Genomic DNA, 13780 nt, shown 5'->3' with positions numbered 1-13780 from the left:
GGTAGGTATTATCAGAATAGGCTAATTTGTACTCTATCGTATTCTAAGACTTCGTTATAATATTATATTGAATATGTCCAAGTATCAAAAGCATTCAATCCTCCTTCTTAGGATATGGCTTACCGCTAAATTATTTTTACCAGTGGTCCAATCGTAGGCATTCGCTTCCTGCTGTCTGTTATTTGTGTAAACACAGCTTTAATTGAGTTTCCACTATGTTTACGTTTGCCCAATTTGGTGTATGGACCGCTACATTTATACTGATCCGCCGCATGACTAAAATATTTACTACCTACGAGCCTTTGCCCGCGCCTTCTCCCGCGTTTAATTCGTGCGTCCGCTCATAAGTTATTAATGTCAATATCTCGCGATGTCCTATACAAGAAGCATTAAATTCCATTAAGTCGTTTAAACGTTTTACGCCAACAAACATCCCACTAACAGTTTTATTATAATGTGTAGATATATGCGCCTGCTATATCAGTATAGAAACTATAATTATATCTACTATATGCTGGCTATGGCCGTATGACTGTATGGGCTTCGATCCTTTTGCCATTCCATATGGATGAAATAAACAAAAAAAATGGCTATGGCGTATACTCGTGGATTTAGTAAGTACTCCATGCGTATATTCCATCGACAAGATCATAGCTCTTAAATAAGAAAAATAATAAAAATTGCTGCTATGTCAGTTTTAAAAAATATCGCGATTGACAGCTGTCAAAAATGTCAAAAATTTTAAATCGATGATTAGGAAGTTGTAGGTACAATTATACGCAAATGAATATTTTTCGACAGTTAGGGTCACAAAATACCATAAAGGGCCTTTGTATTGTATTGGCCCTTGACTCTGTGATTGCGTATTATCAATCACACACCATAGAGCAGAGGCTAGACAGGCAGATTGTAGTGTTGCCATGATTATTCATTTTTATTCTTTGATATTGAAATAGGCGGGACGTTGCTTGGAAAAATTGGCGCATAAGCATATATTTTTAATGCGTTTATGCTACACTTCAATAAATATATGCATAATTCAATACGTCACAGACATTTATAGTGGGTGGCACTCATAAGTTGACGTTAACTTTAACTTTAACCTGCGCAGAAAAACGCAAACTTATTTCGAGGCAAGGATTCTAGAAAGAGTATTGCGTAAGACGCGTCATAAAAATGTAACAGTAATTCCAATAATAATAAAATGATTATGATTAATAATAGACTAGCCTTGGTAGAAGGGGTAAACCCAAAAAGTGCTGGCTAAATGTCGTCAAGGATGATATGCGTGCCAATGGTTATGGTCTATTAAAACTAGGGATACCGACGACCGTGCGAAGTGGAGGCGAAAATGTAGGAAAGCGGACGCAGGGCACCGGCACTTAACGGCTGAGGGAAAAACGCTTAAATTAAAAAAGAATGGCAGAGAAGCAAAGAGAGAGTAAGTATGAAGCTTTTGTCACATCTGATCCCAATAAAACAACAATAAAATGCATGACATTATACATGTAGATCCTGCTCCCATACAACTGATGTCAAGGCGATAATGACACATCATTATGTCATTACCAAGACCCGTCAGGGTGTGATCAGACGGCAGTCGGTCATTACTGTTGCTAATTTTAGATCCGATCTGCAAGTTGACTGCTTCATATAAGATAGCGACCCGGCCTGGCTTCGCACGAGGCCTATAAACCTTCGGTAATAAATTGTCTAAACTAATATTATAAATGCGAAAGTAAGTTTGTTTCATCTCTTCCTGCTCTATCTACTCGACCAATCTTCTTGAAATTTTGCGTACATGTAGTTTGAAGTATGGAGAAGGACATAAGGTTTCATCCCGTAAAAATAAAAAATGTAAAAGTAAGATGCGAGCGAAGCCGCGGTCAAAAGCTAGTTGTTTAAATAAAAGTCTTCTTTTCGAGTGTGTTATTGCTAAAAATGGTGTCATTTTATTACAGTACCTTAAGGCATTAAGGCATTTACTTTGGGTCTAACACAATCAGTGTGGTTTGTCCCTATATAGATATTTATTTATTTAGCTATTCCAAAATTCGAAGAAGGGAACGACTTTTGCCCAGCAGTGGGAGACAACACCCATACAATTCACGCATAATAATGTCATCACCATAAATAGAGGGTTCAATGAATAATGAATTCGTACAAAATTCGCGATATCAGATGAATTGCAATTTCAGTGGTTGAAATTGGACACATTCGGCCGAGGTTAATGACTTCTGTAATTATGGTAAAGGCCGATTACGGAAGCAATCAGGGGTCATTTCGTGCTGAGTCTGTACAAATTTATATTTTGACATTATTGTGGTCAATTATACGGATTGCGGCTTTAAATTGAAGTGGATTGTATGAGTTGATGATCTTGTTTAGATTTAGATTTACCAATACGCCACAGTGGCGTATTGGTCTCATCACGCCGGACTGCTACAGTGGGGGGGTTCCGGGTTCGATCCCCGGTCAGGTCAAAATTAACTTTTTCAGATTGGCCTGGGTTTTGGTTGTTTATCTATACATGTAACAAAATATAGTATCGTTGAGTTAGTAACCCATAATACAAGTCTGGAACTCACTTTGTGGGGTCAACTCAATCTGTGTGATTTTACCACACATGTTTTATTTTTTATTAATCCTTGTCTAGACTACTAAAAAAAGAAAGGCAGTTGTATTTACAACTAAGTACAGTCCATTTTCTTACGAGACCTGACATGTAAACAAAACAGAATAAAAAAAAAGTGGAAGGGAAATGTCCAAGGATATTCAGCGGGTGCGTGGAAGAATTTAGGGGGAGCCGTTGTCCAGCAGTGGGAGTGGGACACAAATTGATAAAATGTTTTTTTTTAAATAGAATGAAAATGCTGTTGAAATTTGGATTATTCAACAATGAGCTTCAGTAATTCTTTAGCAGAGATACGAAACTTTCTCCAGACAGCTCTTCTATTTTTATTGTTTACAGAAAGAATTTTATCAACGTTTGAACAGTACAATACTTGCAATCTGCACTGATTCTCTAGAGAAAGTTTTAATTACCAGTCATTGTTTTGTTTGTCCTCGGCTACGCCGGTGGTCTGAGTGAAGGCTGCGGAAAAATGCTGTCTTTTGAAATCCGCCATTTTGTTTGCATGGTAACTGTTTTCTTATAATTTGACACGCTTGTCTGACGGTAATTCTCAGAGTGGGCAAAAATGTTACTTCTGTTCGTCTCTTAGCACAGACTTTAAATCATGGATTTAGTAAATACTTCGTCGAAGTACCTACTAAGTCCATGCTTTATATATTAACCTTAGGGTGAGTTGCACTGTCAAATTTGACGTTGATTTTAACCGGCGCGCCGCCGCTGACGTTTAGACAAAATGGCGTACATTGTCTTTTTCTGCTTACGTTAAAGTTAACGTCAATGTTGGTGCAACCCACCTTGTATGGTTTTAATTACAAACATTCGTAACATATATTTATAGTTTTCGTGTTGAAACCATAGAATAGGACCGAATATCGTACGAGGTGACACATGCCCTTGGTAGCTATAGGTAACAATAGCTTTCCCAAGGAGGGTTAACTTTAGGCAGGTGGTCGGTTGCAAAATCACAGCCGGATTTTGAAAATTTTACAGTTTATTTTCTTTAGGGTTTGCTGTGTAAATTATTATTTTTAATTGTTATGAGGGTATAAAAAAAAGTAGGTACTCTAAAATAGTAGATAACTTTTTAATCTAACTCGATATACAAAATCGTGCGTGTGTGGTGGCGAATTAACTTTGTGGCGAACTTGATTTTAAACTAGGATTAAAATAAAGTTTTTCTATATCAAATCGCCACCGCACATCGCCACACAGGGTTATACTTACATATGTATTTTTAAAATATTCATGTATTCTTTAAAAACTATGATGGTGCTAGAATACCTCAAAGCTACTTCAGTTTTTTAGCAGAAAATAAACCTGTCACAGCTAACATTTCTGAGCGCAGTTTCTGAATAATTTTTCGAGTAAAATTTTACGAGTTTGTATTTATGTGACGGTATTATTATTACCTATATTATAATTATGTTGTTTACTATGAAAATGGCTTAATAATAATATTTTGTGCAAACTAGTCTGTGAACTGAAACATTTTTGTGTCGCTAGTACTGGGTTTTTAAATAATTACATATATGTAGGTAGGTACAGTCAACAGCACATCAAAATACACTGCATGAACCTCTATGACGCATGGCGGGGTAATAACGGCGAGTTTGCATTGAATTTAGGTAGATTGATGTGTTGTCTACGGTACCAATTTAGATAATTATTTTCTAAGTTCTAGTCTAATGAAAACCAATATCAAGGCTGTCAATTTCTCTCTTTCACAAATCAGCGCATTATTACCGATTTCTTCCTTTGTCAATGTCAAATATCAAGATTATCACATAGTGATATTTAATTTACTAAATAGACATTGGTAGATATTAATTTTATTTATAAAAAGCCCTAAGGGTCAGGCTTAATTGTTTCGCCGTGCTCCGTTGCGATAACGCAGCCCGTTGTTGTGCTCCGTTTTTTTCTATAAGTTTAGATGATGACGTACGTTGCAACTCCATATAATTTCTGCGTCGTTTTGTATTGATACCGACCAATCTGTCATCCTCGGAAGATGTCGGAGCGCAACGGAGCAATGGAGCCGGGCTCTTAAGCCTAAAAAGTGGATTTAGTAAGTTGGATATATATATATCCTATTCATTAAACTTCCAAAATATATTTTTCTCACTCCAAAACTGCCTAATATACAAGGCACATGCCTTGTACATGTATTTGAAAAACTAAATGTCACAAATTTAAATAGACTATAATCAATCAAGTAATGACAATAAAAATAGAAAAAAAAAAACTAAAATCTTCTACAAGAAGTGCCTCACGATGTCGTATGGTTATTAGTGCAGTCCATTACCCAAGATATGCGACAGATAATTCGAGTGTTATGACAAACTTATGCAAAGCGATCAATTTTAATTACCTCGTATTTTAAACCTAAATTACAGCCCATTAAAGTCGATAGTCAAATCGCACTTGACACACATTAAAAAGAACAAAACTGGCATGTGACGAAAATATTACCATGAAAATGGAATTACGGTCAAACTAATTATTACTGCTCAGCTATTTTATGGCTTAATTTTATAAAAATAAAGGTGAATTTCGCATGCAATACAATGCTAGGATATGACATTTTGGTATAAATTGAAGTGCTTCCTTCCCGTTCCCAGGGACGTATTTAGAAATGGACTAAATAAAGTTAGTCGAAAACAAACGAGCTCTGATGAGTTCTTATAAGCGTTCGGATTGTCTCCGGCGCTCGTTTTGAATACGAATTGGTGTTTTAGTGCGAATATTCGAATTTCAGACGACGTAATCATGGAAATTTGTTTTATCTTCTTTTGAGAGATTTCGAGAGATTCTTTCTTTTTGTTTTACAGCCTGCTTTAATTATAGGATTGGTCTGAAATATCATGGACAGCTCACCGTGATGGTAGTATTTATTCTAGGTTTCTTTCTACACATGTCGCAAATTTCGCATCTAAATCGATTCAGTAGTGCTCCATTTCCCAAATTCCACCGAATAATATTCATAAGATTTGAGTCTATGGTTATTTTTGCAATAGCAATATAGAAACTGAATAAATCTTATCCAGAAATAATTAGCCAATTGCGTTTTATGTGAGAATATCCTATGAAGTTCATGACTTTACTAAATCAATCAAGTTTGTTTACACAAGTAAATCATTGTCAGAATGTCAACTCGGTCAACTCGACGTGCGGCAATGTTATCTGACACATTAAGAGCTGTTAGTAGGGTAACCATGACTCGGACTTTGTTAGGAATATCGGACCTATATTCAAAATCGAACTTTCAATAGTAATTTTGATATACAATTCTGTATTATTTAAAAATGTAATAAAAAATTTCAAAGCGATTTAATTTAACTAAGTAGTTGTTCACCGCGAACTTAGACCTCGCGAACACAATTAATTTTTACATAATTGTGAATATTTTAAAAACTACTCAAAAGAATTTTTAAATTCGTGGTAAATATGTAGGATCAGCAAAATTATTTTGCAGATCCTACATACCTTGTAAATTTCATCAAAACCAAGACCAATGGTTCGAAAGATATCGCGTTACGAACATACATACTTACAAGTAAAAAATATATTTCTGCTAAGTTGATCCCAAAAGCAAAATTATTTTGCAGATCCTACATACCTTGTAAATTTCATCAAAACCCGACCAATGGTTCGAAAGATATCGCGTTACAAACATACATACAATTACAAGTAAAAAATATATTTCTCCTAAGTTGATCCCAAATTCGATATGTAGATCTCGGTCAAATATTTTGTTTTCGAAATTATTTACAGATTTGATGTCGGCAACCCTATCGTGTGATTAATTATTTTGGCAATTTGTTATCGGTTCGTCAGCTATTAATGTACTGGCACAAATGTATCTATTAGTAAAATTATCTTTGATGTATGCAGAGTCTATTAAACGCCACGCCACGTGTTGGATGTTTATATTATTTTCGCCAACAACATAAATTCTGCTTGTTTTCTTTTCTATGTGTAACTAACTGCATTGATGCTCTAAGAAATGGAATATAATCAAATTTATTTCTTCAAAATCAATCTTTCATTGCAATTGGTGCTGTAAACCTTTTGATAATACCTATTTTGTTTGTCCTCTACATTTTAAGCATGTTTTTTTTGTCTAAGTTCGCGGCGAACAACTACTTAGTTAAATTAAATTAAATCGCTTTTAAAATTTTGATTACATTATTAAATAATACATCAAAATTACTCTTGATTGTCCGATTTTTGATGTAGTTACATAGGTACATATGGGGAATCAATACAATGTTACGATGATGAGGATCCAAGATCGTGATTTGGTGGAGCCGCACGTCTAAAATATCTATATAAACAATTGCCAATAGCATGGAATGCAATCAACCTAACATTATTTCCTATCACAAGGAAACAAAACACTACACAGTAGCTAAAAGATCACTCGAAAATGTTGTCTTGAAAGGGCTGCCTATACCGCTATAATCCCCCGGGATTGTATTAAATACAAACTAGTCGGATGAGAGATCTGTGCAGTAATCTATGTTTTATTACGTTACTTTAATCGCCAGTGGAACGGCGTGTAGTGCTACTGTTTACTGTATGTTAAGGCGCAGCTATCACAGTAGATTTCAATTTTAAGAATTACTATTAGATAAAACCATAATAAATTATATATATCCATTGTCGAAAACCGTACAATAATCCGTCCGGTAGTTTCTGAGTTTATAACGTTCATACAGACAACAGACAGTTGGATTTATTTATAAGTACATAGGTATAAGGTAATATAGGTCAGGATTTTTTTTCAGTGGAGTGATTTCAACGCCTCTCTTTGTCTATTCATTTGCATCCCTCTGTGTGGGGTTCCTTATGTAGTTTCGAAAGTAGATTCATCTAATTTCCGGTTCCGGTTTACTTAGCCCTAAAAATTAGCTAGGTACTTATCTAATTTATTATGGCATAGCTCGTGAGCAGGAAGCAGGGTACTTGTCTACCTATAGACATGTAATTTTATCATAATGTAACGTAACTACGTAAATAAACACGAGCTTGCCATGCCATTTATTTACTACTAAACAACTGAGAACAGCAACTACAAAGTTATACCGTACCTAATTTTTGCTTTTGTAAGTTACTAAACTGTAAGTATACGCTGAGCAACTAAAATACATTAATAACTCTAACGGCGTCGCCTTAACTAGTTTGATATCGTCGTAACTTTTTAATGCGTTTCCCGTCAACACTGTTAATGTTAGTGATAACGCGATAAGCCAAGATCAACATTATAACTTTGTTCTAGATTAGATGGAAACAAGCTATTTTTGGAAAAATGAATCTTTACTTGTTAAACAGATCATCATGTAAATCCACTACTTCCCAATTTCAATGTCATATAGGTATATAAGTTTTTCTATACAAAGTTTTCTTCGATGCAACCGCTATTCCATTTTTCTACGTTCTATTTCCACATATTTTTACGTTTTAGTTACAGTGTGTTGTAAATTTTAAACGAATTACCAGTAGCTGTTATGCCTAACCTAATAATTTGGGGGTAAAAGACAAGCACAGATATGAAAAGATGCATAATCTTTTAAACCTCAAGAATAGAAGCTTTACGACCAGTGTCAATTGTATCAGTAGCTAATACTGCTATGACAATTTTAATAACACTTAAATTCAGTTGTTACTAAAATGTTCAGAATGTAACGTATTTTTTATTAGAAAAAGTGTTCCAAATTGCTGCAAAAATCTGGCAATCGAGAATGCTCGCCGCCACTATATGGAAGTGCTCAAATTTTTAACCGAGCTAAGCTAACGAGTTAACTAAAACCGCGTAAGGTTCAGGGTGGCCGCCCAAGGAAAATGCGCTGCCGGTCCGTCGCAGCCGCGCGGGCGATCGTCCTCAGCGCACTTTACAAGGAGCGTAGCCATACAACGAGCGCGTGACGTCACGTGCTGTAAGCTGTAGACCTTCTAACGAGAGCTAGTGATCTATGAACAGTTGTGGCATCACACTAAAGAACACACTTCCAATTCTGTCGCTCTCGTCAACGTATATATAGTAAGCGAACAAAAAAACTCTGCTTGCGCGATTTAGTACTTTCGTCAATTTCGCCATTTCATTATTTTATTTTCTTAAGCAATAATGTTTAGTATAACAATTTTATCTGGTGTTTATTTTCTATTGTATTTTTTAAACCATAATTTATTTAATTTTATTGAAAAATCATTTAAAAGTATCATAGAACTATTTTGCGCGATTCAAGCGCCATCTGTTAAAATATTTTGTTACTATACGTAAATCGTTCGAAACGCCACCTAGTATATACTTTTAGAAGCTTAACGTTTAACTTTGAAATTTTGTTTTGTTCACAGAACATCAAACAACGAGAGAGATGAAAGTCCCTGCACAGATGGCAATGTATCTCCAGAACCTCCCGACCGTCCACCTGGGAAGGTCCGTCAAATACATCCCGCAGAAAAACCACAAATGCTTGCCTACGATTCCTCATATCGCAGGAAGAGTAAACCAAATGTACTGCCCTTAGAAGAAAATCATTATAACCATCTGGCAAATACCAATGTTGCAATGACTCCGCTATATCCATTGACGCCAAATATATGCGTTGAAGGAGGGAAAATTGAATTTATCAAATCTCCACCGAGCAGTGCAAGAAATAGTCTAGCGATGGTGTCGCCCCCACAAACGCCGCTTTTGGCGCGAAGAGGCTCGCGCGACAAAAGGGATGCGAGGATTTACGACGAACCTGCTGAGAAGTCCGACGAAGATAAGGTAGGTGGCGCTGTTAATATTATTGTCCTTATACAATACAAAATAATGATAGGTACAATACAAAATAATATTTTCTATTGTAAGTATCATTCTATGGTAGGTATAGTTTTCCTTTGGTAATAAAGTATCTACATATCTTGTAATTTTTTTAACGTTATGATTATTATTTCAAAATAGGTACTTACCTTAAAATATATACGTATATTAAATTAATACTTAAACAATAAATTAAATAAAAAAATTTCTATCAAGAAAACGCGACATTTTGTTCAATGTAAGTCCAGGATAATATGAAATTAATAGCTTTTTCGTTTACCTACTCCCTAAGGATATAAAAGTTTATAAGTACCTACCCCATTATTTTCCAATATTTTCTTTGGGATTTACAATAATTGCTGGTTTCACCTTAAATGCGTGTTTAGACATAACAAAATTGTTTCTGCGAACCCTCAAAATGGGTTTCTATTGAATAAGATTTGTGGGATTTCCTACATTTATATTTGTGGAGATATTTGTATGGATATATTTGTGGAGATGAAAATCGCTCTAAGACGCTTCCGCAAAATTTATGCTTTATTATTTTTAATTTATTTATTTGTTTAAAAAGATCTTGGCGTATCCAATTAGCTATTGATCAAATAACAACTTCATGAAGAACTAAAGAAGGGAATGTGAGGAGCATTTATAGTTAATTTATTATCTCCTGATAATCTGATACCTAATAATTAAATTTTCAATATAAATTCCGTTATAGAAAATGTAAGAAAGTGAAGGATCATTGATATCCTATATAAAATAATTTTATTTTTATAATAATTTTATTTTATTTTAATAAATTATTTTATATAGAATGATATTATTATAAAAATAAAATTATTTTATATGATATCCTATATATAATAATTTTATTTTTATAATAATTTTATTTTATTTACATTTTCTAACGGAATTTATATTGAAACTTTAATTATTAGGTATCAGATAAATTAGTGGCATTTTTCTTCAAATAATTAATAATGATAATTATGAAGATATTATTTACTGCTAGTAATTTTTAATCTTGAGTATTTTAAATACATCGTAAAGGTAAAATTAACTGTAACAATCAATATCGATCAATTGCTCTTCAAAATACAGATAAATGATTGCATAGAGCGTTCCCAGAAATTAACATGTCTGAATCCAAACGAAGTTAACTCTAATTCTAATTCTGCGGGTGGAATACGATAAATCCTGGAAAGCTAGACTGAAATGTCTAGTACTGTCTTAATTAGGCTAGGTTCAATTAATTACTTTGTTGTATTTAAAATACTTCTCAGGTTAGAAGCGAAATTTCTTTGTTTGAAATAATTTTATTGCACAATAAACACAAAGACACGAAAACAGAAGAAGTACTAGCAAACGGCGGACTTATCCCATGGAGGGACCTCTTCCCGTCGACCGACAGGAAAAGACATAAGTACTTAGTTACAAAACACAAAGGGCAAAAGAAGCAATACAACAAAAGAAAGGAAGTTAAAACACGTAATATCAAATGAATAAGAATGTAAATAAAACAAATTATGATATATTAATTGGAATTAATGTGTAATACGATAATGTAATTTCAAGTTCGTAACAATTTCTTCGATCTAAATGGTATTTTTATAATCCTGAGATCATAGTACATATTTTAAAAGAAATATGTTATGTATCTGTTATGAATGTAACTTGTATCAGCAGACTTCTGTGCTTTGGAACTCTGGTAGGCATGTTAAACTAATTGAACCGGTGGCTTCCCGTGGTGGGTCGTGGTCACTCCTTTCCTTGTTCATCCTTATGAATGGCGTTAGCCCATAGATAAAAGAAATATATCGTTAGCCCCAACAGTGGGGACATTAAAATGGCTGATGATTATGAAATTAAGTAATTATAAATTTGAAGCATATTGGACAAACATTTACATAATCGCGACTCGAGATTTTAATACAGTTGCTCATTGGAAGTATGTAATAAAAAGCTATACGACAGTTGATCATATATTTTCAACCGAAAATTGATTCACCAGTTATTGAGCTATGAATGGTGAATTAACCTGACTTTGTTCAATCAATAAATCGTCCTATCTTCTAAGATATTCCTAAGATAATAAGAACAATATAGCAGTAAACAAAGACATATATTTAAATGGATTTGTTATATACACATGCTTTTTAACTTATTTTTGAAGATAATAATGAGATGAAAAAACTCTGGAATCGAGCGGGAATTGAACCCGCGCCCCTATCTATCCGGGACAGTGCTCTTGACCACTGAGCTATCGAGACCATGCCAGTTCGGTTGAATTAAGTCATCTCTTTCATCTTACAACTTATAAAATATATTAACTTCAAGGCAGTAAGTCTAGATCCACCAGATATCGTAGTGATTGTACGTACCTACATACATTTGGCTGTCTCACAGCCCAGCCGATGGGTAAGAACAGCCATTTACAGGATTTACCATTTAACCATGCAAATCGGTTTCCATAAAGCTCTGTCTTCACCGTTTGGTTCCAGACTCCTGTATTAATATTAATGGTTGGAAACCGAAGCTCTTAAGTGCAGACAAGGTACAATCGACTGCACATCAAGTTGTCCTGCGTCTAGACTTTTATGTAGCGGTGTTAGACGCGAATTTGCAATGACATTTGTTTGACACCACTTCGTCGATGCAAGATATGTCCACTATTATTACAAAATGAGCATAATGAATCGGCTCAGAATGTTGAATGATGAATTTCGAATATCAGACAACGTGAAGATACAAAATCGATCTTCCGATTGTCCGAAAAAAATCTAGAATAAACTAAAGAAGCAGGAAAATATAGATTTTGTTATTATTTTTTGTTATTTGTAATTAAATGTCTATTATCTCTGTTAAATTCAGTTATAGAATCTATTTACAAAAAGTTAAATAACCTTTTCACAAGCTAATGATACGTTGATACTTAAAGTCCTATACTTTTTAAAGTACTGTCAATGGTGACCGACGCCACATTTGACGTTTAAAAAGGCAACCACACTACAAAACCAAATAATGTTTTGAGGAAATTTTCAGCGGAATTTATATTATTTTGTAATGGACCTTACCGAATTGTGTTCTTATATAACAGTTCAGTGCCGTGACTGTTTCTCATCTGTCACCATGAATTTGGCATCAAATTTGGTAGTGTTTTTGGAAGATAATCACCGGCTGGTGTACCTGTTTCTATTTGTTTTGTTCGTCTGCTTTATATTGTTGGATGCGAAGGAGAAGCGTTTCTTGCACAGGCCGAAGTCTGTTGCTGTCCAGAAGTCCATTACAGACGGATACATGGATACTTTACCAAAAAGCTGCCATTTAGAAGCAAAAGCAGTGAATGACATTGACAATAACGTGACCCCTGAAACAGCAAATAATATAAATTGTTCGTAAAAGTGTTTGTATTATTTGAATTTCGTAGATCAAATCATCAGGCTTCTTCGATAAGAATGGTTAGCACCCTAATCCAATTTCCTGCTAATAGTATCCTAACAAGCTTACTTTGGAGTTTTGTGTTTATGGATGTTTGTTACTCCATCACGCAAATTCTATTATTCTAATGATTTCTATTAATAATAATAGTATAAGATACTTTTTATCCTAAAATTCCCACGCCATCAAAATCAAGGCGTAGCTCGAATTTTCATAGCTTGTTTTTTCTTTGAAAAATGAGTAGTTTAAAACGAATATATAAATATAGTTTAAAAATCATCCACTGAGCACTTTTTTCCAAACGGACCATTTGGATATATGTTAAGCTAAAGCGTATGGTTGATATTAGTTGGACAATAGAATCCCTACGTCACCCTCAATTCTTTGAAATAAAAATAAAAACAAATATGTCACACATTGGGAGTACATTTTATGAACAAGATAACTCACCATGAATAAACAATAACCATTACACATGAAAGGAATCATTGGAGCGGAATTTATCATCGCATTTAGGTGTAACCTCTTAGATGGAGGTACAAATAACGTATGTGCCACTTAAGTTAATGTGCCTCAGAATGGAATGGAGCAGACAAGCTCGATTGGCCTAATGGCGGGTCCTCATTACCTGCGAGATCTGAATCTTGTTGAGACAATAGTAACTCTATTAATATTATAAATGCGAATATGTTTGTTACTCTATAACATGCAAAAGGAACAATGATTATAGCCTAGAATAGCACGTAAGATATTTTATGAAATGTAGATAAGACGCACGTAAGATATTTTATGAAACGTATATAAGACGCACGTAAGATATTTTATGAAACGTATATTAGACGCACTTAAGATATTTTATTAAACGTATATAAGACGCACGTAAGATATTTTATGAAACG

The 13780-nt window shown here is 34.3% G+C and overlaps 1 protein-coding gene across 5 annotated transcripts in view; it reads left to right on the top strand.

Moving 5' to 3' along the window:
- The window catches only part of LOC128682914 (uncharacterized protein), a 343500-nt gene that overhangs the window by 76132 nt on the left and 253588 nt on the right, over window positions 1–13780 (top strand). For all 5 annotated transcript variants that reach the window (XM_053767952.1, XM_053767979.1, XM_053767960.1 and 2 more), the window contains exon 2: window positions 8990–9407. In XM_053767952.1, the coding sequence (XP_053623927.1) occupies window positions 8990–9407 (418 nt within the window). The remainder of the gene's footprint in view (window positions 1–8989; window positions 9408–13780) is intronic.

Source organism: Plodia interpunctella, chromosome 3 (genome assembly GCF_027563975.2).
Source record: "Plodia interpunctella isolate USDA-ARS_2022_Savannah chromosome 3, ilPloInte3.2, whole genome shotgun sequence".
NCBI classification, from domain to species: Eukaryota; Metazoa; Arthropoda; class Insecta; order Lepidoptera; family Pyralidae; genus Plodia; species Plodia interpunctella.
The sequence above is the reverse complement of the archived record's forward strand: the minus strand, read 5'-3'. Positions and strand labels throughout refer to the sequence as shown.